Here is a 26504-nt window from a genome sequence, read left to right on the forward strand (position 1 = left end):
GCAGCAGTGCATTCAAAAGTACAGGAACACTACTATATGAAAATAGATCAGCTGGCTACTCTAGACACTGCACAACATTCCCTGTCTCCAAAGCCACATATACAGGATCTAACAAAGTTTATACAGTGCACAATTTGCAAATACATTCCCACACTGCCTCCTGGCTTTCAAACCACATATACAGGTTCAAATGTTAACACTGTAAAAAAAACTGCCATTTTATGGCTGGCCTAACACACTCACCTACCCAGCTGCTAGCAATGCAACTCAAACTCACCAAGCTGCTGCGCAGCAGGTAGTGTCCTGCAATGCGCCTCGCTGCTGATGTGGGGTGTATCCGGTTACCGGGCTCTTGTTGTGTAGCATCCAGCAAAGGTCCCTGTTTGGGCAGCTTGTCCACCATCAGGAGCAATGTGTCTGAATCCCTTTTTACTGCAACTGACAGGTGCCTGCAATCAGCTGCTTCTCAACACTGGCTTCAAGAAATACCTGGCTTGGATTCTCTCCAGCCACAACCTTGCAGTTTTACACCCATGTCTGATTTATGCTGTGTTTATCACAGTACGTACATTTGATGGTTTATGTAAAAATCTGATGGCGGGTGCTCTGTGCATGCACAGAACCCGTGAAAGGAAGCAGTCATTTGAGGGTGGGAACATGGCAGCGGGGGTTACACCCACATTTTGTAGGTGTGCCGTAGTCAAGGTAACAGAATAATATAGTAACATAGTTTCTGAGGTGGAAAAAATAAAATTTGTCCATTGAATTCAACCTCTTAGTGATCTCCTACACTGTAATATTTTTAAGACTAATTTTAACTGTGGTGAATTTTTAACCGTTATGTCAATTCCTTCTTTTTTTTTAAAATTATTATTATTTTATTTTATTACTATAGTACATGATTTACCCACCATAACCTTATATGTATATCCTTATCCATTAGGAATTTATCTAGCCAATTCTTAAAAGTAATGACCGAGTTCGCCATTACTACTCTCTCAGGCAGGGAATTCCAAATACGTATTGTCCTTACTGTGAAGAAACCTTTCCGTCTCTGTGTGCGAAATCTTCTCTCCTCTAACCTAAGCGGGTATCCGGGCCGGATCTAGACCTTGTGGCACCCAGGGTGAAAAAATAGGGGTGTGGCTTCACGGAGAAGGGGCGTGGTCGGTTATGCCCCTGTAGCTGTGCCCTAAGTAGCTGTGCCCCCAGTAGCTGTGACCCCAGTACTGTGCCTCCTGTAGAGTTGTGCCCCCTGTAGAGTTGTTCCCCCAGTAGTATTGCCCCCAGTACTGTGTCCCCTGTAGAGTTGTGCCCCCTAGTTGCGCAGCTTACAAAAAAAAATAACAATAAATTAATACTCGCAATCCCCTCTCCTACTTCCCAACCCCTGCTGCCACCCGTCTCCATCTCCGGCCGCCGGCGCCGCTCCTCGGATCTATGGGAGACACGTCATGACGTCTCTCCCATAGCACTGCACAGCACCGCATCTACACAGCACCGTGCGGCACCAGTAGAGGATCTTGCCAAGGCAGCAGCGACCTCCGGACGGCAGCGGCTCCGCCGCTCACGAGGAGACACGCTAACATAGGCATTGTGTGTGGTTTGGGTACATCTCTGAATATACAATGGTATAACTCTCCTGTAGAATTCTAATACCCTTTACCTGACTACTTTTCATACTGATTGATTTCAGACCATGTGGAAGCAAGGTATACAAATAAGAGGTGATCATGAATATATTATAAAGAGTGTAGTAAATGAGTATGATGGTGATAACTGCATCATCTCTCCCCTGTTCAGAGCAGTGATTGTTTTGGTTATCTAAGATTGTCCATGTCTACAGTATGTTGCAGGTAGGTAAGCAACCTTCCAGGAGAACTAACCCTTCTATAGTGAGTCCGGAACATATCACCATAATCTGGGAGTATATGATGTGTACAGCAATATGCATGCTAACATATGTTTGTCCATACTATTTATTTATTACCAGTTATTTATATAGCGCACACATATTCCGCAGCGCTTTACAGAGAATATTTGGCCATTCACATCAGTCCCTGCCCCAGTGGAGCTTACAATCTATATTCCCTATCACATGTACACACACACACACACACACACACTCACACTAGGGTTAATTTTGTTGAGAGCCAATTAACCTACCAGTATATTTTTGGATTGTGGGAGGAAACCGGAGTACCCGGAGGAAACCCACGCAAGTACGGGGAGAATATACAAACTCCACACAGTTAGGGCCATGGTGGGAATTGAACCCATGACCTCAGTGCTGTGAGGCAGTAATGCTAACCATTACACCATCCGTACTGCCCTAGATCTATACTTGAAACTTACAAGCATTTTTGAAAGATAGTGATTTGTACAGTGCCATAACTAGACATTTTAGTGCAAGAAAGATCATATATAATTTATAAAAACTTTACCTGCCCATTAATAACCCCCCAAACCCCCTCCCTATGCTTCGCTTCCATTTTCTTTTATAACCACTTGCCTGGCATGGTCACATGGTTAATAAACAGTGTTTGCAGCTGCAGGGAAGGGAAACGTCCCTCCGCTGCTGCTCTCTCTGTGTCCTTCTGCCTGCACACACCCTTCCCCAGTGTTTGCCGTGCTACCGATCATTGCTGTCAGCACGGCAGGACCCCCCACCCAACGACTGCGGATAATAGCAGGTGCTGGGGAAGTGTAAATCAACCCCCCCCCCCCATCCCCCCCAAACACCGCCTGTGTACCTGGTGACTATCCCCGCTGTTAAAACAAACATCACAATAATCGCAATGTTTTCAATGGTTCTGATGTTCTGATGGTGCTGAACAATGTTCTGATGTTTGGGGGAAAAACTATATTTTTACAAATATAAAAAAAAAGATATTTTTCTTTTTTTTTTTTAACTTTCATCATTCTGGATAAGGCTAAATTTATGTTCTTCACCTAATTCACTCAGAAAACCCCCCCAACAATTTCTGAGTGGTTTTTTGGGGAAAGATTGGTTAATAATTCTCCTCCTCTCCCACAACCCCCCCCCCCCAGGATGTTATAATTCAATCACTGCACTGATAATATATTATTAATATTAAACAGCATTCATTGTTCTCATTCCCCTCCCACCCCCAATCTCTGTGACTGGGGGCAAAGTGGGGTACACTGACTGTCACTGGCTGTGGTGCTGCAGCTGCTGCTCCCTCACTGCTGTTGCTGCCTGGCCCGAGCTCAACTATGAGGGGAATTCAAATGTTTGAAAAGTCGGTTGGGTGTCTGTTTTTTCCTGTCTATTAGATAGGAAAAAACAGACACCCAACTGACTTTTCAAACAATTGAATACCGCCCTATGAGTCTGACCTGGACCTGACTTTCAGTACTGCTGCAGTGCTGCCCAGTGCCTGCCCAAACACTGTGTCTCCTAGTGGCGCACGGCACTGTGGAAATGGGCTGGGACCAGGGGCTGGCTGGTAACTCTCATCACTGTAGCGACCAAAAAACAACACAAGAAACATTAAACTACATATGCCAAAAAAAATTACCGATTATATAAAAACTTTTATTTTCACCTTAAAAACAAAAATCTAGATATACAGAAAAAGCTTAAGCATAAAATGGTGACAAGCTTATATTGCTGTAATACTAATTCATCGTTACCACTAGTTTTCATAAATTCACTTAAATTTACAGTACAAACCGGCCTCCATCCCCCCCCCCCCCCCCCCCCATTCAAAATAAGATCCCAGAACTGACATCCCTCACTGGAATTTAGACCCTACATCTGATCGGGTATAGGACTCGACAGTCGACAGCGTCTAGGTTGACACACATTAGGTCGACACCTATTGGTTCGACAGTGACTAGGTCGACACATGAAATAGGTCGACAAGGCCATTAGGTCGACATGTAAAAAGGTAGATATGAGTTTTTTTTTTTTCTTCATAAAGTGAGGGGGAACCCCAATTAGTGCACCATGTCCCCTCGCATGGCTCGCTTTGCTCGTTCCCAATTGTAGTCCACGTGGTTCGTAAAGTAGGAAAAAGTTCATACAATGAAAAAATTTTACTTATTGCCTGTGTCGATCTAATGTGTGTCGACAAATAGGCATCAACCTAATGTGTGTCGACCTAGAGTCCGGATACCATCTGATCCTCTCTTGCTCCAGTAAAAATCATACTCGGATAGTGTATGAATTCCCCACAGACCCTGATAAATGACACCTTACCCTAGACCAGGATACTGTAAATTAAATAAAAAAGAAAAAAGAAAGATATAGGAATGTAAAATCAGAAACACAGCAAAAAATCCCTTTTCTAGGCAAACTGTTGTCTCCTTCCACTATATACACATTAATTGCATTATACCTATACTTATATATATATATATATTTATTACATACATATATGTATTAAACTAATATATGTTACAAATCTTTAAAATTACACTTGGTTCTATAGGTCATAGTACTCATATCCGGAGGGCGTACATGCTTGAAGATTGGAGGAAATTATATTTATGCAGTCTAGGTAGCTATTAACTACAATTACAAAACTATGCGGCTGAGTGTGAGTTGGACGCTGCAGCATCAGTGAGTTTGTCTTTTGCTACTGTACATGTGAGACTTTCTGCTGATACCACTAAAAGCCATTCCCTGATGCACAGCCATGCATCTGCATGTGGCCGTACCATGGAAACTTGCACCAGCCCCCTGCTAGGTATAGAATCTCCATCTGAGAATGACATGCAATGTGAGCAATTAAACGTCTGTTTACACAACCAGCTCAGCAACACTCCCATAAAATGTACCATCTTCTTGTGCCAGAATAGCCACCTCCCAGTCACTGCCTAGGAACGCCAAGCACATTTCCAAGACATTTCAAATACTGTGTGTCTCCATTGCAGCTGTGCTTCTGTGCGTGCACAATGCAGGACGCAAGCGCTGTATGAATTTTAGCTGTATGCACAGTTCAAAAACATAGACTATTTCCACTAGCACTACAGCACAGTATTTAATTACATAAAACACATACTGTACATTGTGCATCTTGGTATGCAACCAATATCAGCCAAACATGCCTGCAGCACTCCCACCAGGTGCAACATGTCTGTGACCAAAAACATTGCTCCATTGCGTTCAACATATAATCAGGCCCAATGTGTCACTGAGTGTTGCCAATATTTGTGTCAAACTGCCACCCCAGGATTTACTTATTGGGAGGGCTCCAGGGCATTCATACTTACTTACTTTATAAAATTACTATATAGGTTGCTTTCCCATATCCAATAATTACATGCTGTGGTGCCTGCAAATGATGCATACAAGCCAGGCCACAGGGTAGCGGCACTTAAGTGGTCTTATCAAATGAGATGAATCAGACACAATCCATATAATAGCAATGTTTCAGGTTTATTACAAGTGATAACGGGGTGTATATGTACATATGTGTATATAGATAGATAGATAGATAGATAGATAGATAGATAGATAGATAGATAGATAGATAGATAGACAGACTATACACACACACACACACACACACACACACACACACACACACACACACACACACATATTATGAATAAAATAGTGCTTCACATACATTATTTGTCAATTTGAGACATCTAATCTATATAACAGTAGAGTAGGATGGAGTGGAAAGGGTGGGGTGTTGATTTTATTTTAGGAGAGGAGAGGGTGGAGTATATGGACATGCAGCTGCAGCACTGCACGCTGTAATGTATATAGTGGTGCAGCCAGCAGAGACGGAGCCGGGTGCATGGCTACATACATTACAGCAGTCAGCACTGCAGCTAGCAGCACGATAGAAATATCCATTGTGGGTGCTGCCAGCTGGTTCTCTACCCACAGAGTATATGCACTGTGTGTCAAGCACCTTTAGCACCACCCTAGTTACAGCCCTGGGTTTGTATCTAAATAAGAGGTACAATTTGAAGGAAGGTTTGTACAGTATATTGGTTAACACTGAAAATTATATTTTATTGGTCATGACAACTTACTTTCAATGCATAGATAAAGCAAAAAGAGCAAGTAACTGCAGTATGCACTATGGCAAAATCATATACCACTGTAGGTAGGAAGATTTAAAATGTGCAGAGAAATCTAAGTTCCAGTGTAAAAGTAAAGCTAGTATTTGTGGGGTACATGCAAAAGCAGCTAGTAAATACCCTGCATGCAAAAAAAAATGTATGTGCACCTCTTGCATGGTTTGTCTAGGTGGACTGTTATTTGCTCTTTTTTACTTAACTTTCACCTCAGATTCAGACCTATATTTACAGTAGAAACACTATTGTCTCACCGGCAGACCAGTCAGGCGGTTGTGTTGTAAGTAGAGGTAGCGCAGAGAGTGGAGCCCCCGAAAAAGGTCAGCTGGCAGCCTGTGGATATGACATTGATAGAGGTGCAGGGAGAGTAAAGAACTGAGGCCACTGAAGGTGTCCGGCTGGAGGGGTGGCAAATATGGATTCTTGCCTAGGTCCAACTCCTCAAGGTGCTCCAGGCCCTGGAATGTTCCAGGATGCAGAACAGAGATACGATTAGAGAAAAGCCAGAGGATAGATGTGAAGGGAGAAAAGAGCCCAGGACTTAGCTCTGAGATCTGGTTGTTCTGCAGGAAGACTCTGCGTGCCTGATTGGGTAGGGGTGAAGGAACACGGGATAGGTTGTGAGATTGGCAGCTGGCTGTTGGGGGCGAGGGATAACACGTGCAAAGGGAAGGGCACAGGGAAAAGGAAAAAGGGTAAGAGACTGACAGGGGAAGGAGGAGGAAGAAAACAAGGAGGTACTGGAGGGAGCCTATGACAGCAAATGTGAAAGACCGGTGGGCAAAACACATGAAATTCAAAATTATATGGAAGACAAATAAAGAAGGAAAATAAGAAGAAGAAAAAATAAAGAACATAGATTAGTATGTTTCATCCTTAATATGTACAATTAACTATTTATACAAAAGCAATTTATACAAAGTAAATCTCCTAGTACATTGTTGCAAAAGAGAATAGCCAAATTCTGGAGTAATTGATGGATTTGTAATTAGGCATGATGGGCAAAAAGCGCTTCCTTAGGCCAACCATAACAGGGTAAATCATAAACTTTAAAGTATTGAAGTAGTTTCTACTGCTTCTACCTAAAGAAGTTTACTGCATTTCAGGCTCCTGGGGGAAATGTAATAGGATGCTAGTTGCTGGAGGTGAGGGACTTTGGGTGAGAATGCCCATATTTTAAAGAGGCAATCATTTACAAGGCAAAACCAGGTTGTTTTACGTTGCTTCGGCAACTTGCACACTATTACACCTGCACCCTCTGGTATCCATGTAAAACACAGAAGTGTCTCCTATTTCAAGAGAAATGTGAAATACTAATAAAAATAAATCGCCTTTGCTTTGTAATATTAATTGTAGCCGTAACACAGTCCTAAAATAGTCTTGACATAGCCCTAACATTTGTCGAAGTCCTAAAGCTGAATCAATATAAATGTTAATCCCACTTAACATTGGCCCAAACTCAACTCAACTCTCAAAACAGGAAAATGAGCACTCTAGGTGCAGACGGGAAAACAGCAGCTCAAATAATACCCAATCTTGCCCAATAGAAGTGAAATATACAATAAATATACACAGTGTGGAGATAGTTACATAGATGTTGAGGTTGAAAAAAGACAAATGTCCAATGAGTTCAATCTGGTGGTAGTGGTAGTGAATGTAGATTGCAAGTTCCACTGGTGCAGGGACTGATGTGAATGGCCAAATATTCTCTGTAAAGCGCTACAGAATATGTGTGCGCTATATAAATAACTGGTAATAATAATAATCAGTATCACTGAATACTAAAGAAACCCAGGTGAGAGAGTTCTTCTGCATGATTGTGTGAGTTGGGTATGCCTTATCTTGAAGATACTACCCATATAAAGATATTTCTTTATGTGTTTTCAACCCATTCCTTTATAAGTGAGTGGGGTACATCCCTTCTGGCTCGTTTACACTGTGTGCAAATAATACACTACTTTGTAGTAATCCCTCAAAGATACCTTTATGCACATGTAATCATATACTTGCTAAGTGAGTATGGTACGTTAGTTACTTCACCATCTAGACCTAACATGGAATTTCTATAAATTATATATTTGATAGACATACCTCTCCACCCTCTTTTGTGATCTGTGTACTAATGATAATCCTACACATTATTTGTTTCTTCTTATATTTTTCATATTACAATCCACTGAGGGAAAGAACATTAAGAAAAATGTTTTTATATTGATGGGTAGTGCGTACCCTCACTGTGTATGCTTAATTCAACCCTGACCATAACATTTCCCTTTATGTTTTGTAAAGAGGAATGGGGGAGCTTTGATGAGATTTTTGCCTATTCATTTCTCAAAACCCCGTTAGCAGTGGATGACTTACTCCTGTTAGGGTTATCCAGGTTTGTTTTTCTCGCAATTTTATAAAAATAATGGAAACGTAAGTCCTAATACTACTGCTATTCAGGGCCATTTTTAGGGCCGGGTGAGTGCACGGGGAGCCTGTGGCCAGTGTCTGCACAGTGTTCCATGCAGATAGGCAGTCTGCATGGAATACTGTTGAAAATGCCTCTCCCAAAATAGCCACAGAGGAGACATTTATAAAGGATGCTAAAGGAGGCGATGCCCATTTTGGGAGGGACATTCAAATCACGCACAAGTGCCAGGACCACAGGAAAGTGCTGGGACCACAGTTGAGGAAGACAGTGGTGGTGGCATGAAACCCCCCACACAAGCAATTAGTAGTTGGGCATATTATGTGAGTTAGCTATTTATAAAGGTCCAGGACAGGTCATAACTGTGGTACATATTATGTTGCAATGAGCATTACTGTGTGGGACATATGGTGCAAGTGGTATTACTGTGTGGGACATAATATGGTGCAAGAGATATTACTGTGTGGGGCATATGGTGCAAGGGGCATTACTGTGTGGGACATAATATGGTGCAAGGGGCATTACAGTGTAGGGCATAATATGGTGCAAGGGGCATTACAGTGTGGTGCATTATGGTGCAAGGTGCATTACTGTGTGGTGCATTATATGGTGCAAGGGGCATTACTGTGTGGGGCATAATATGGTGCAGGGGGCATTACAGTGTGGTGCATTATATGGTGCAAGGGGCATTACAGTGTGGGGCATAATATGGTGCAGGGGGCATTACAGTGTGGTGCATTATATGGTGCAAGGTGCATTACAGTGTGAGTCATAATATGGTGCAGTAGGCATTACAGTGTGGTGCATTATATGGTGCAAGGTGCATTACTGTGTGAGTCATAATATGGTGCAGTAGGCATTACAGTGTGGTGCATTATATGGTGCAAGGTGCATTACTGTGTGAGTCATAATATGGTGCAGTAGGCATTACAGTGTGGTGCATTATATGGTGCAAGGTGCATTACAGTGTGAGTCATAATATGGTGCAGTAGGCATTACAGTGTGGTGCATTATATGGTGCAAGGTGCATTACAGTGTGAGTCATAATATGGTGCAGTAGGCATTACAGTGTGGTGCATTATATGGTGCAAGGGGCATTACTGTGTGGGGCATAATATGTTGCAGGGGGCATTACAGTGTGGTGCATCATATGGTGCAAGGTACATTACTGTGTGGGACATAATATAGTGCAAGGGGCATTACTGTGTGGGGCATAATATGGTGCAGGGGGCATTACAGTGTGGTGCATTATATGGTGCAAGGGGCATTACTGTGTGGGGCATAATATGGTGCAGTGGGCATTACAGTGTGGTGCATTATATGGTGCAAGGGGCATTACAGTGTGGGGCATAATATGTTGCAGGGGGCATTACAGTGTGGTGCATCATATGGTGCAAGGTACATTACTGTGTGGGACATAATATAGTGCAAGGGGCATTACTGTGTGGGGCATAATATGGTGCAGGGGGCATTACAGTGTGGTGCATTATATGGTGCAAGGGGCATTACTGTGTGGGGCATAATATGGTGCAGTGGGCATTACAGTGTGGTGCATTATATGGTGCAAGGGGCATTACAGTGTGGGGCATAATATGTTGCAGGGGGCATTACAGTGTGGTGCATCATATGGTGCAAGGTGCATTACTGTGTGGGACATAATATAGTGCAAGGGGCATTACAGTGTGGGGCATAATATAGTGCAAGGTGCATTACAGTGTGAGTCATAATATGGTGCAGTAGGCATTACAGTGTGGTGCATTATATGGTGCAAGGGGCATTACTGTGTGGGGCATAATATGTTGCAGGGGGCATTACAGTGTGGTGCATCATATGGTGCAAGGTACATTACTGTGTGGGACATAATATAGTGCAAGGGGCATTACTGTGTGGGGCATAATATGGTGCAGGGGGCATTACAGTGTGGTGCATTATATGGTGCAAGGGGCATTACTGTGTGGGGCAAAATATGGTGCAGTGGGCATTACAGTGTGGTGCATTATATGGTGCAAGGGGCATTACAGTGTGGGGCATAATATGTTGCAGGGGGCATTACAGTGTGGTGCATCATATGGTGCAAGGTGCATTACTGTGTGGGACATAATATAGTGCAAGGGGCATTACAGTGTGGGGCATAATATAGTGCAAGGGGCACTACTGTGTGGGGCATAATATGGTGCAGGGGGCATTACGGTGTGGTGCATTACATGGTGCAAGGTGCAATACAGTATGGGGCATTATATAGTGCAAGGGGCATTACTGTTTGAAGCATCATATGGTGCGAGGGGCATTACTGTGTGGGACATAATATGGTGCAAGGGGCATTACTGTGTGGGACATAATATGGTGCAAGGCAAGGGGCATTACTGTGTGGGACATAATATGGTGCAAGGGGCATTACTGTGTGGGACATAATATGGTGCAAGGGGCATTACTGTGTGGGACATAATATGGTGCAAGGGGCATTACTGTGTGGGACATAATATGGTGCAAGGGGCATTACTGTTTGAAGCATCATATGGTGCAAGGGGCATTACTGTGTAGAACATAATATGGTGGAATTTTTTCTTTCCTGTGGTGGTCGAGCGCTGGGGGTGCATGGTGCATCTATTGTAGTGAGGCCACACCCATTTTAGTAAGGCCATGCCCCTCTTTGGGAGGTGCACACAAATACTTACATTTTAGAATATCTATGGCGGGGTTATTACTGTTCGCACTGGGAGCAAAATTGTCTTGAAACGGCTCTGCTGTTTTGTTATGTTTACTATAGTTTAGTACTAGAAGCAGAATGTCAAATCTTTACTTTCCCCTATATTTTATGTGCAGATTTTTTTTAATGATTGTTAATAAATTAGAGCTACAGTATGTTAGCACATATTCTGTGTGTTACTATAGGCAGGCTTACTTGAGGGTAGAGTAACACTGTTAGATATATGGAAAAAAAATCCATGTGGAATTATTCAGTAGAATTATTGTTACAAGTGTGTCTTATTTGCAAAAAGAGGGTAAATGTTAGCTATGAACAGGACTTTTTCCATGAAACACTCGGATTCTCTGTTGAAGTTCACTAACCTAATTCCGGCAGATCATTTGAAGTGGTATCCGTTTGGCAGGTCGACCCCACTTAGGTCGACAGTCACTAGGTCGACCACAATTGGTCGACACGGACAAATGGCCGACACATGAAAATAATCGACATGAAAATGTCAACATGGTTTTTAAAAAAAACCTTTTTCATAATTTACCATCTACGTGGACTGTGACTGGGAATAGTAATCTGTGCTGAGCGCAGTGGTAGCGGAGCGAGGCACCTTACCCGCAGCATGGCGAGCGAAGCTTGTTGGTGTTGCTGAAAAAATTACACCAAAAAACTGTTCAAAAATCCATGTTGACCTTTTCACGTGTCAACTTGTCCCGTGTCGACCATTTTCATGTGCCGACTATTTGTCCACGTTGACCATGTCAATGTCGACCAATAGTAGCCGACCTAATGCATGTTGACCTTAACATGGTCGACCATTCATACCAGAACCATTTGAAGTAGCTACTGTGATAACATATGAACTTTCCTGCACTTTGGCCCTCATTCCGAGTTGTTCGCTCGCTAGCTGCTTTTAGCAGCATTGCACACGCTAGGCCGCCGCCCTCTGGGAGTGTATCTTAGCTTAGCAGAATTGCGAACGAAAGATTCGCAAAATTGCGAATAGAAATTTCTTTGCAGTTTCTGAGTAGCTCGAGACTTACTCTGCCATTGCGATCAGTTCAGTCAGTTTCGTTCCTGGTTTGACGTCACAAACACACCCAGCATTTGCCCAGGCACTCCCTCGTTTCTCCAGACACTCCCGCGTTTTTCCCAGAAACGCCAGCGTTTTTTCACACACACCCATAAAACGGCCAGTTTCCACCCAGAAACACCCACTTCCTGTCAATCACACTCCGATCACCAGAACGAAGAAAAATCCTCGTAATGCCGTGAGTAAAATACCTAACTTTTGAGTAAAATAACTAAGCGCATGCGCTCTGCGAACATTGTGCATGCGCAGTAAGCGACTAATCGCAATATAGAGAAATTCAGCAACGAGCGAACAACTCGGAATGACCCCCTATGTTTTTACTGTAGTCTGTGACAAGTCAAAAGCAACTGGCAGCAATCTTAATGCGTGGGATGGTCAAAATATGTGATCAGATGGGTATTGTATTATATAATAATACAGTAGACAATAGAAGGTTCTATGCACAATGCATCCAGTGGCGTAACTACTGCCCCCGCAGTCCTCGCGGTGGCTTGGGGGCGAGGGCTGCGGGGGCGCCATTGATTTACAGCAGACTGACATGCGGACGAGCGTCCGCATGTCAGTCTGCCTTCTCCTTCCCTCCGCCGCTTGTTGGAGGGACACGGAGGGCACAGTCTCTCCTGTGTCCCTCCTGCTGCATCATCTCCGGCGGCCGCGGGTCTGATAGGGAGAAGTGCCGTCCGTGAGCTCTAATTGGCTCACGGACGGCACTTCCCCCTATTAGACCCGCGGCCGCCGGAGATGATGCAGCAGGAGGGACACAGAAAGAGGCTGTACCCTCCGTGTCCCTCCAAAAAGCGGCGGCGGCGGCTGGGGGGGGGGGGGGGGGGGATGATATCTGGCACTGTGGGGAATAACTGGCAGGGGAGGGATATCTGGCACTGGGGCATTGTCTGGCACTGGGGGCATATATGGCACTGGGGGCATATATGGCACTGGGGGGGGATATCTGGCACTGGGGCATTATCTGGCACTGGGGGGGAATATCTGGCGGGGGGGGTGGATGTCTGGCACTGGGGGGAATAACTGGCAGGGGGGGGGATATCTGGCACTGGGGCATTATCTGGCACTGGGGGGGAATAACTGGCAGGGGGGGGATATCTGGCACTGGGGCATTATCTAGCACTGGGGGCATATATGGCACTGAGGGGGAATATCTGGCAGGGGGGGATATCTGGCACTGGGGCATTATCTGGCACTGGGGATATATATGACACTGGGGGGGAATAACTGGCAGGGGGGGGATATCTGGCACTGGGGCATTATCTGGCACTGGGGGGGAATATCTGGTGGGGGGGGGGTGGATGTCTGGCACTGGGGGGAATAACTGGCATGGGGGGGGGGATATCTGGCACTGGGGCATTATCTGGCACTGGGGGGGAATAACTGGCAGGGGGGGGATATCTGGCACTGGGGCATTATCTAGCACTGGGGGCATATATGGCACTGAGGGGGAATATCTGGCAGGGGGGGGATATCTGGCACTGGGGCATATATGACACTGGGGGGGAATAACTGGCAGGGGGGGGATACCTGGCACTGGGGCATTATCTGGCACTGGGGGCATATATGACACTGGGGGGGAATAACTGGCAGGGGGGGGATATCTGGCACTGGGGCATTATCTGGCACTGGGGGCATATATGGCACTGGGGGGGAATATCTGGCAGGGGGGGATATATGGCACTGGGGCATTATCTGGCACTGGGGGCATATATGGCACTGGGGGGGAATATCTGGCACTAGGGGCATATATGGCACTGGAGGGGGGAATATCTGGCACCGGGGGCATATATGGCACTGGGGGGGGGGGGATATCTGGCACTGGGGGCATATATGGCACTGGGGGGGGCATATCTGTCACTGGGGGCATATTTGGCACTGGGGGGGAATATATGGCACTGGGGGCATATCTGGCACTGGGGGCATATGTGGCACTGGGGGGGAATATCTGGCACTGGGGGAATATGTGGCACTGGGGGGGTATATGTGTACCTGGCACATGGGGGGGGGGGCTATATTTGGCACTGGGGCATGTGAGTACCTGGCACCGTGGGGGAATATCTGGCACTGGGGACATATGTGGCACTGGGAGCACAGCCCTAGCAACGAGCATGACACACAGTGCATGAAACACCTGGCAACGAGAATGACACACAGTGCATGAAACACCTGGCAACGAGCATGACACCCAGTGCATGAAACCCCTGGCAACGAGCATGACACCCTGAGCATGAAAACCCCTGGCACCGTGCATGGAACCAAGAGCATGAAACCCCTGGCAACGAGCATGACACCCAGTGCATGAAACCCCTGACAACGAGCAGGTAATTGAAAAGTAATTAGAAGCCTTACTGTAGGACTTAATGTGTAATGGGCATTACGGTGTGTGGCATAATGTATCACGGACATTGCGGTGTGTGTCATAATGTGTCACAGGCATTACGGTGTATGGTATACTATATCGCGGGCATTGTGATATGTGGTATAATGTCTCAGGGTCATTGCAGTGTGTGGCATAATGTATCACGGACATTGCGGTGTGTGTCATAATGTGTCAGGCATTACGGTGTGTGGTATACTATATCACGGGCATTGTGGTATGTGGTATAATGTCTCAGGGTCATTGCAGTGTGGCATAATACATAACGGGCATTGCGGTGTGTGGCATAGGGTGTAACGGGCAGGGCATTGTGGTATGTGTCACAGGCATTACGGTGTATGGTATACTATATCACGGGCATTGTGGTATAATGTATCACGGACATTGCGGTGTGTGTCATAATGTGTCACAGACATTGTATGTGCTATAATGTAATAGGGGCATTGCAGTGTGTAGCATAATGTATAACGGGCATTGCGATTCCTGTCATAATGTGTCACAGGCATTACGGTGTGTGGCATAATGTGTCACGGGCATTACGGTGTGTGGCATAATGTGTCGGGGGCATTACAGTGTGTGCATATTGTGTCGTGCATTATTGTGTGTGGAATAATGTCTAAGGGCATTGCAGTATGTGGCATAATGTATACTGGGCATTACTATAATGAGGAAAAATGACAAATAATGTAAGGGGCATGAATCAGGATTATTTTTCTTTCCTGTGGTGGCCAACGTATGGGCGTGCAGGTTGCAGAACTGGGGTATAAGGTGGCCTTTTCCTGCAATGCCACGCCCCTTTATGCGAAACCACGCCCATTCCAACGAAACCACACCCCTTATTTTGACGCGCGCGCCTTCGGTGCTCGCATATTTATCCCTTTCTTGCTCCCAATTATGTAGCATGAAGGAGGGGGGGGGGGGCGCCGAAGAATTTTTTGGCTTGGGGGAGAAAAATTACTAGTTACGCCACTGAATGCATCATTGTTTGTTAAGAGAGTCCTGTTCTTTGCTTGACATTACATTGGGCATTGCATTACACATTACAGAGAATCCTATTGTGATTGTGTAATAATGGGCATTGTGAGTTGTACATTAAAAATTATATATATATATATATATATCAAAATATATATATATAGTGCATCCGAAAAAGTATTCACAGCGCTTAACTTTTTCCACATTTTGTTATGTTACAACCTTATTCCAAAATGGAATAAATTAATTTTTTACCTCAAAATTCTACACACAATACCCCATAATGTCAACGTTAAAGAAGGTTTTTTTTAGATTTTTGCTAATTTATTATAAATAGAAAACTAAGAATTCAATGTAGATAAGTATTCACAGCCTTTGCCATGAAGCTCAAAATTTAGCTCAGGTGCATCCTGATTCCACTGATCATCCTTGAGATGTTCCTGCAGCTTAATTGGAGTCCACCTGTAGTAAATTCAGTTGATCAGATATATATACAGTATATATATTTTACCATTGACATGTAATGTATGCATGCTAGTTGTCTGGCTTGGTGTGAATGTCTATTTGATTTGGACAATGGGGGTAATTCCAAGTTGATCGCAGCAGGAATTTTTTTAGCAGTTGGGCAAAACCATGTGCACTGCAGGGGAGGCAGATATAACATGTGCAGAGAGAGTTAGATTTGGGTGGGTAATTTTATTTCTGTGCAGGGTAAATACTGGCTGCTTTATTTTTACACTGCAAATTAGATTGCAGATTGAACACACCACACCCAAATATAACTCTCTCTGCACATGTTAAATCTGCCTCCCCTGCAGTGCACATGGTTTTGCCCAACTGCTAAAAAAATTCCTGCTGCGATCAACTTGGAATTACCCCCAATGTCAGTTACAATGTATTTCCATTACATTCCACAGATAAATTTTTTATCCAGATCCTATCTAAATGCCTGAGCATAAAAAAAAGGATTTTAATTACCTACCGTTAAATCCTTTTCTCGTAGTCCATAGGAGATGCTGGGGATCCATTTAGTACCATGGGGTATAGACGGGTCCACTAGGAGCCATGGGCACTTTAAGAATTTGATAGTGTGGGCTGGCTCCTCCCTCTATGACCCACCTACCAGACTCGGTCTAGGAAACTGCCCGAGGAGACGGACATACTTTGACAGAAGGATATAAAAGTATAGTTGTGAGATTCCGAATCAGCACACACAAACTAGAGGAAAGCCAAGCTAACCAAACTTTAAGCCATGAACAGCAACCGCTGAACCAATAATACTTAACCAAGTAACAGTGCAGGAAGAAACGAAGCACTGGGCGGGCGCCCAGTATCCTCTACGGACTACGAGAAAAGGATTTACCGGTAGGTAATTAAAATCCTATTTTCTCTTATGTCCTAGAGGATACTGGGGATCCATTTAGTACCATGGGGAAGGACCAAAGCTGCCAAACCGGGTGGGAGAGTGCTGGGGGTCCTGCAGAACTGATTGACCAAACTGAAGACCCTCAGAGGCCAAGGTATCGAACTTATAGAACTTTGCAAACGTTTTCGAACCTGACCAAGTAGCTGCTCGGCAAAGCTGCAAGGCCGAGACACCGCGGGCAGCCACCCAAGAAGAACCCACTGACCTAGTCGAGTGGGCCTATACAGATTTTGGAATTGGCAATCCTGCATGTTGGATAGTGAGCCTGATCCAGCGTGCGATTGACTGCTTTGAAGCAGGACACCCAATCTTATTGGGATTGTAAAGAACAAACAGCGAGTCCGATTTCCTATGACGAGCTGTTCTCTTCACATACACCTTCAAACCCCTCACAACATCCAAAAACTTGTTAGTAACCGATGTGTTGGTAACAAACGGAATGGCAATTAGTTGGTTGATATGATACGCAGACACCACCTTAGGAAGAAACTGCTGACGAGTCCTGAGTTCAGCTCTGTTCTCATGAAAGATTAAATAGGGACTTTTATAAAATCAATGCCCCCAGCTCCGACACACGTCTTGCTGAAGCCAAGGCCAACTGTGTGACGGTTTTCCACGTAAGATATTTTACATCCACCTGTAATGGTTCAAACCAGTCCGATTGGAGGAACTTCAGCACTAAACTGAGGTCCCAAGGTGCCGTCGGAAGTACAAAAGGAGGCTGGATGTGCAGAACCCCTTTCAAGAATGTCTGGACCTCAGTAAAAGACGCCAATTGTTTCTGAAAGAAAATGGACAAGGCCGAAATCTGGACTTTTATGGAGCCCAGACGTAGGCCCACATCCACACCCGACTGCAGAAAAAGCAGGAAACATGCCAGATGAAATTCCATCGCAGAATATTTTCTGCTCTCACACCAAGAGATGTACAGTATTCTTCCAAATACAGTGGAAATTGGTAATGTTTAGATGTTACCCACTTCCTGGCTTGGATCATAGTCAGGATGACCCTGTCAGAGGTGCCTCTCCTGGCTAGAATCAGCCGTTCAACTTCCATGCCGTCAAACGTAGCCGTGTTAATTCATGATAGACGAATGGCCCCTGTTGCAGGAGATCCTTGCGAAGAGTTAGAGGACATGGATCTTCCAGGAGCATCTCCAGGAGGTCCGCGTACAAGGCCCTTCTTGGCCAGTCCAGAGCAACGAGAATTACTTGAACTTTTTCTCTTTTTATTCTTTTCAGAATTCCTGGGATCAGTGGAAGTGGAGGGAACACGCACACCATATGATAGACCCATGGAATTGTCAGCGCGTCCACTGCCACTGCCTGTGGGTCTCTCGACCTGGAACAATACCGCTTGAGCTTCTTGTTGAGACGAGAGGCCATCATGTCGATTTGTGGACATCTCCATCGGCGTGTCAAGCACCTGAACATCTCCAAATGAAGGCCCCACTCCCCCGGGTGCAGGTGCAGGTCGTGTCTGCTGAGGAAGTCTGCTTCCCAGTTGTCTACTCTCGGAATGAAGACCGCCGACAACGCCACAGCGTATTTTTCTGCCCAGAGGAGAATTCTTGATACCTCTGACATTGCTGCTCTGCTTTTCGTTCCGCCCTGTCGATTTATGTACATTACTGCCGTCACATTGTCCGACTGAACCTGAATGGGCCAATCTTGAAGAAGCTATGAGGCCTGCAGAAGGGCGTTGTATATGGCCATGAGTTCCAGAATGTTGATTGGAAGGACAACTTCCTAACTTGACCATCTTCCTTGAAACTGCACCCCCTGGGTGACCACTCCCCAACCTCTGAGGCTTGCTTTTGTGGTTAGCAGAATCCAATTCTGAATCCCGAACCATCGGCCCTCGATTAGCTGAGAAGTCTGTAGCCACCACAGAAGGGAGATCCTGGCCTTTGGCGATAGAAGGATCCTCTGGTGCATGTGAAGATGTGATCCGGACCATTTGTCAAACAGATCCAGCTGGAAGATCCTTGCATGAAACCTTTCGTACTGAAGTGCCACGTAAGAGGCCACCATTTTCCCCAGAAGCCAAATGCATAGATGCACTGATATCTGGGTTGGCTTCAGGACATCCCAAACCATCAACTGGATTACCAATGCCTTTTCCAATGGAAGAAAAACTTTCTACGATTCTGTGTCCAGAATCATTTCCAGAAATGGGAGCCTCCGAGTTGGCTCTAAGTGATATTTTGAGAGATTTAGAATCCACCCGTGATCCAGGAGTAGTTTGGTTGTGAGACCAATGCTGTCCAACATCCTTTCCCTGGACGGTGCCTTTATCAGAAGATCGTCCAGTTACGGAATTATGTTCACTCCCTGCTTGCGAAGGAGAAACATCATCTTTGCCATCACCTTGGTGGACACCCTCGGTGCCGTGGAGAGACAAAATGGCAGGGCCTGGAACTGGTAGTGACAGTCCTGTAGTGCAAAGCGTAGATAAGCCTGGTGAGGCGGCCAGATCGGAATGTGAAGGTATGCATCCTTGATATCCAGAGACACTAGGAATTCCCCCTCCTCCAGACCTGAGATCACCGCTCTCAGAGACTCCATCTTAAATTTGAACACTCGTAAGTACGGGTTCAACGATTTTAGATACAAAATTGGCCTTACCGAACCGTCCGGTTTCGGTACTACAAACAAGTTGGAATAGTATATTGTTTTGCAGATGAGGTGGAACTGGAACAATGACCTGAGTCTGTACCAGTTTTTGAATGGCATCCTGTAAGGTTATACTTGCCGCTTGTGAAACTGGTAAGCCTGATTTGAAGAATCTGTGAGGTGGGAGCTCCTGAAACTCCTGCCTGTAGCCCTGAGAAATAAGATCTATGACCCAGGATCCTGGCATGATGTTGTCCAGATGTGACTGAAATTTTTTAGTCGTTCTCCCACCTGCCAGTCTTCCAGGCCTCGCGGTCCACCGTCATGCAGAAGGCTTTGAGGAAGCAGAGCTCGAGCTCTGTTCCTGAGAACCGGCAGTTGATGGTTTGCGTGGTTTACCTCTAGCGCCTCTGTTTGCAGTAGAAGATACTCTGACTTTGCCCTTAATCTTGGCAGTCTGAAAGGACTGTAGGGTAGGTCCTGAGTAGGTCTTCGTGGTTGGGGGAGCTGCAGAAGGAAGATATGTGGACTTAACCGCAGTAGCTTTGGAGATCCATTTGTCCAGTTCATCTCCAAATAAGGCCTTCCACGCCTTTTCTGGAGTCCGTGTCCGCAGTCCACTGGTGCAACTATAGGCCCCTGTGTGCTGACACTGCCATAGCAGTGTTGCGTGCATTAAGCAAACCCACTACTTTTATGGCTTCCACCATAAAGTTTGCAGAGTCCTGTATATGTTGCAGGAGTAACACAATCTCCCCCTTAGATAAGGAATCCAACCCTTCAATAATGTTACCCGACCATTTAGCAATGGCTTTAGTAATCCATGCATATACTATAGTGGGTCTCTGAGCCACCCCCGCAGCTGTGTACAAGGATTTGAGTGTAGTCTCAATCTTACGATCAGCTGTGTCTTTCAGGGAGGCTGCACCAGGGACAGGTAACACAATCTTCCGTGACAACCTGGACACAGATGCATCCACTATCGGTGGACTTTCCCATTTTTTCCTATCCTCAAGAGGAAAAGGAAAAGATGAGAGTAACCTTTTAGGGATTTGACATTTCTTATAAGGATCAACCCACGGTTCTTCAAACAGGGTATTCAATTCCTTTGACACAGGAAAAGTGACTGAGGCCTTCTTATTTACATTAAAATAAGATTCCTCACACTCCTCTGTCACCTTATCAGGAATTTGTAGCACATCTCTGATAGCTGCTATAAGAGCATCTATTCCCTGTGACAGTGCAACGTCCCCCTTTTCTGAATCCACCTCCCCCTCCTCCATGTCTGACCCCTCAGCGTCAGAGTCAGACTGCAGGATATGGGCCAGAGTTCGCTTTTGTGGACAAATGGCAAGGGACTGAGATGCTTGTTTGGGGACTGAGTCTCTGTTTATAATCTCATCCACAGACTGTCTTAAGTATTGCTTCTCTTTCTCATTGCGGAACAGTTTATTTGAAATATTGGAAATCATTCTTTTGATGGAATCCAGCCACGCTAGCCTGAGAAGGTAGACCACACTGAGTACATAGTAGTGAGCTCCATGGGGAAGAAGAAAACTCTGCCGTACATGAAACACACTCTTGGCCTGACATATTGTAAATGTGTCAGAACACACACACAGGAAAGGTTAAAAGCACAATTAACCCACAAAGAGCCCATCCAGGGAGACACAGAGGTATTTGGAGCCAGCACAGAGCGCCCTTATTGCTAATGCCAAGCTTAGCCGGGTCGCAGACTAAGTACCCAGATTGGGGACTTAGTACACTAATAATCGCTCCCCCCTGCTATCAAATTCTTAAAGTGCCCATGGCTCCTAGTGGACCCGTCTATACCCCATGGTACTTAATGGACCCCCAGTATCCTCTAGGACATAAGAGAAATTAAATTGATCAATTATTGTTACTGGTGATTTCATGAAGCATTATATAAAGAAGAAATAATAAATATTTCATATGAGGGGGGATCAATTTGTCAAAAAGCAGCAAATTATGTGAAAACAAGTTGTTTATGGCTTCTGCCTTATTATCAAAACCTCGCTGGAGAAAAGCATTGTCAAATATAGTTAGCCATAGCCTTCTTTGGGAGGATCCTACTATGCTTTCCTATTTATCATGTGTATTGTGAGTCATAGGTTCAACCATGGAAACTGCTTCATTAGTATGATAACCTTTTTTTGTGTTCTATTGTTCCTTTTATATTATTTTTCAAAAGTTTTTTTACATTTTTATTTTCTTATTGAATTTAAGACTGGAAGTTTGTGCCGGGCTTCCAGTTCTAATGCACATGTGGGAGCCAATAAGCTGGCTCATGCATGCACTCTCGACGCATAACTGACTTGACAAAATGGTAAGATCACCAGCTAGTGTCACTAGTTTGTCTTTTAATAATTAGTCAAATATAATATTTGGGTTGTTTTTATAGCTGTTATAATGGTCTCAATAAATGGACAGGATTTAAGAAACTAAACAGAAAAGCTCATGGGCCTGAGATAGAAAATGATGAAGAGCTTATTCTGTGAATCGGTGGTGCTGTGTGGGTGCCCAGTGCCATGTGGGTGTGCATAGCCCTACACTATCAGCCCCAATGTCTCTCCAAGGGCCTAGTCATTATCCTTAATGTGTTCATTACACATGTGGGAATGCTAAATTCCATATTTTAAAATTGAAAGTCTCATTCATTATTAGGGGACCACCTAATAATGCAAAGTTTTTGGAGTTTGCCTGCTGAAACCAATGCCATCTTCAGATGGCATTGTTTCCAAGAGCCCCACTCCTTATTATGGGAAGGAGGTCTGTGGATGTGAACAGGGATCTGATGGGATTACTCCACCACCTCTACAGTGTGTGGCCATGTGCATACGTGAACTCAGGTTATACATGCGCAGTCAGCCAGCAGTGCACCGGTAAGTAACACTGCTACTTCAACAGCTGTGTTAGGGATTACAGGGACAGCATACAGTATTATTGGAGCAGTACTTAAGTAATTAATTAAAGTAACTAATTAAATATTCACAGTTGCAACTCACAACAATTTGTAAACTTAATTATTGGGGGCCATCTGGCCCATGGTGATGAATAAACTCCTAAATATGTGAAAATAGAAAAATTGCATGGTTTTGTGAGGAAATCAGTATTATAATTACAAGGCTGGGCGGCTTGTACTCGTCATGCTCTCATGGCCCCTGAGAGTAAGAATGAGTTATTGACAACATTAATAACTTAATTATTTTTTATAGATGCTTTTTGATATTTCTAAATGCATTAGCTGTATTAACTCTATAGGACAACAATAAGAGCTCTAATTAGGCATACAAATTGATTCAAAGGCAATGACCATGTCAGAATTTTCTGCTGGCAGCTGCAAGATCTCCTTCCATCACCTTGGCTATAGAAGGGCAAACCTAACAGGATTGTCCACCCACATCTGCCAGAAAACAATCTTTCTGCAGCCTTATGCTGGGCATACGTCATGGAATTATCTGGCAGAAAATCTGCCAGATCTGGCTGGTTGGAATGAAAATCTGGTAATGGATGAGAAAAAATTTCAGGCGACCATTTGCTCCTAAACACTGGAAAACCGACAAAAACTGATGTTCATACAAATTGGTTAAATCCATGATTTAACCAATTTGTCTGAACAACAGGTTTTGTCCATTTCCCAGTGTTTGAGAGTGAATGGTCGATTGTCATTTGCTCTCATCCATTCCCAGATTTTCATTCCAGCCAGCCAGATCTGGCAGATTATTTGGCAGATAATTGTATAGTGTATGCCCAGCATTAGTCTGGAGGCTCAGGTCAGCCACCGCTCCCCACACTGTGGTGACCTAAACAGGACTGTCCACCAACCAGGGCTCACTGTAGCCCTGCCACCCACCTCTCCCAGGCATGAATTCCTGTGAGAAATGTAAACAAGAAGTGGTTCTATTTCTTTTGTTTCAAACTATTAAAAAAATACTTTACTGTGTTAACTTACATGATTACAATTTATGCAAACACAGCACAGAAACACACTTATTGTCAGCACTATCAATAGCACTGCAAACCTGTGTTTATCTAGCAAATAAAACATTCATATTTTGTTCATATTTTTATTAAAACATCTAAGATTTCAGCCGATCCCAAATCTCTACAAGTCCCTAAACTAGCATAAATAGAAGTGAAATACACCTTTCTGGTACAGATGGTAACATACAATTATACTGATATAGATGTAAATAGCTATTATTATAATTTCATAATAAAAAAATAAGTTTTGGCAAAATATAGCCATTTAAGTGTTTAAAGGTTATCAGGCATACCAAATACATAATTGTTGACAACTGTCAGTAAATTTTGTGAAAGTGCTAATATTAGAAAACAATCAAGAATGTTCCACACAATTAATGTTTTAAGCTACATATGCATGCACCTGAACAGTATTTTTAATTAATAATGTGATGTCCTGACTGAATTGTCCTTTGGATATTATGTTTTTGTTATTATTAGATGGTATTTGCATAAATGAAGGCATAAAAAAACATTACAATGGTCATTACATTTTTATTAAATTGCCAGTTTAAAAAACATTAACAGGTTAACAATCCTGTTATACGGGTCGGAGATATTATTACTGCTATCAAGAGAAAGCTGTTATTTTAACTCCAACTGCAGAGAATCACTATGTATTTGTATTGTAACTTTGAATATGGAAACCTTCTATTTCGCACTGCTGAAACTCAATCCAGTGACATAAAATATTTACCAGAGGCTATACCTCTTCTTTCCCTGCCCTGTCCACTTCTCACCTTTACTTTTCTCCACACCATTTTACCCCAGGCTCCAGCCCCTCACTGTACCTCCCCATACCCATTACCTTTCTCTATTACACTAGAGACCTTTCACCAGTTTCTGGGTGCACCCGTCATTCTCATTTACTGCTCTGCTCTTTGCTTCTGACCCTCTTTTTATTTAACCCATTATCTTCCCTCTTGTTGTTGTTTTTTTATTATTACTTATTTATTTATCTACGGTATCTGTCATATTAAGCCCCTTTTAGCTCTTCACATACTTAACTATTTGCTATGACTACCACTGTATACGTATTGTACTGAGCTAGCATTGCAATTTGTATAGTATTGCATCTTCTGTACTGTACAGTATATCTCTTTTGCCAAGGACATCCACTCATGTTCTTGTTACAATCATGTATAATAATACTGTAGCTTAATTTCTTCACATTCTTTCCCCGAAGTGCATCATGCAGGTCTCTTACCTCGCAGGGTTATCTTGCACTCTTTTCGCATCCTTGTCTCTGGAGTGACTGAGAAGTGCCTGTAAGATGAGATGGAAATGACAGCAACAGGAATGAGGGAGGAGACATACTGTATCTTACTGAGCTCTGACTGCATCTGTACTGTTGAGCTTATTTATATGTAGTGTGCCACTGTAATGTGTGCAATGCATATTTTTATTCAGTGATTATTGCTATTTATACAAACATATTGAGATATCCTTCAAAAGTAACAGTACTCAAGCTCCTGTGTGAGTCTGTGAAAGTACAGTATAGCGTTCATGTTCTCATTTTCATATAATACAGCTTAACTGAATATATAAAACGTGATGCAGTCACAATGCCGGCTGTCGGGATACCGGCAGTTGAAACACCGACACCGGAATCCCGACACCAAAGCGCCAGCATTACATACTGAATCCTATAAAACAGTTAAATATAGTATAAGTACCCATTTGACAGTGTTTATGACTGTGTATCCATATAATTGCAAGCTATACTGCCAGCTCTGATAAAAATGTGAACATGTGTATGTACATGACTGAATATTACCAATTGCCATAGGCGGATCCGGGGGGCACTCGGGCCCGTGCCACCCTCCCCCCCATCCCTTTCATTTCTGACTTCTTCTTCTTATTATTTTTCAAAAGGAGAACTGCAGCAGCACTACTGCTATTTCCGTCAGTCAGATTTGATAAAAGAGCCGGCAGGCACTAGGACTCGCCACGGCTCTAACACCAAGTCCGTGTGGTAACCATTGGGGAGGCTGGAGCTGCAGCTCCAGCCTCCCCCTGCTCACACTGTAACCTACCTTTCCCACTGCCAGCCGGCCAGAGTCCAGCCCAGGCTCGGGGTTCAAATGCCAGCATCGAGTAAGACTGTTACTTATGACGGAGCAGAAGGCTTCATTAGCCCTCACTGCACCGCACAGTATCCCAGCACTTTTTCCTCCACTTCCTTTACCACCATGCTAGGTGCAGTCAAACTCAGCCTCAGCTTTGAGAAGGTGGCCCGTGTGCAGGGCCGGACTGGCCATCTGGCACTTCTGGCAAATGCCAGAAGGGCCGATGGCCACGTGGGCCGGTCCAGCGGTCACTGAGACGCGCTGCCGCTCAGTCCGGCGGCAGCGTGTCTCAGCTATCAGGATTGGAGAGCGCCCGCCGGGCTGTGAGGGACGGGGTGAGTGCGCCGGGGGTGAGAGGGCTGTGAGGGACGGGGGTGAGTGCGCCGGGGGTGAGAACGCCGGGCACCCGCCAGCGCAGCTGTGTCTGGCGCGGCGCGTATAGCGGACTTCAAAGCAGCCGCCGGTTCGTGAGCCAATCAGAGCTCGCGGACCGGCAGCCAATCAGAAGCCGCCGGTCCGCGAGCTCTGATTGGCTCACGAACCGGCGGCTGGTTTGAACGCTATACGCCGCCGCGCCAGACACAGCTGCGCTGGCGGGCGCCCGGCGCTCTCACCCCCGGCGCACTCACCCCCGTCCCTCACAGCCCTCTCACCCCCGGCGCACTCACCCCGTCCCTCACAGCCCGGAGGAGGACCAGCAGCAGCAGCAGCAGTGCAGCAGCGGT

General features: G+C 44.7%; 1 protein-coding gene across 1 annotated transcript in view; it reads right to left on the reverse strand.

The window, feature by feature from the left end:
• Positions 1–25054, reverse strand: part of RTN4RL2 (reticulon 4 receptor like 2) — a 299342-nt gene extending 274288 nt beyond the window's left edge. Inside the window, exons 1-2 of the mRNA XM_063958578.1 lie at positions 24918–25054; positions 6318–6814 (exon numbers count right to left, since the gene is read on the reverse strand). Coding sequence (XP_063814648.1) covers positions 6318–6814; positions 24918–25053 — 633 coding nt within the window. The 5' untranslated portion in view covers position 25054. The remainder of the gene's footprint in view (positions 1–6317; positions 6815–24917) is intronic.
• Between the last annotated feature and the right edge of the window lie 1450 nt (positions 25055–26504).

This window comes from Pseudophryne corroboree, chromosome 3 (assembly GCF_028390025.1).
Source record: "Pseudophryne corroboree isolate aPseCor3 chromosome 3, aPseCor3.hap2, whole genome shotgun sequence".
Classification (NCBI taxonomy): Eukaryota; Metazoa; Chordata; class Amphibia; order Anura; family Myobatrachidae; genus Pseudophryne; species Pseudophryne corroboree.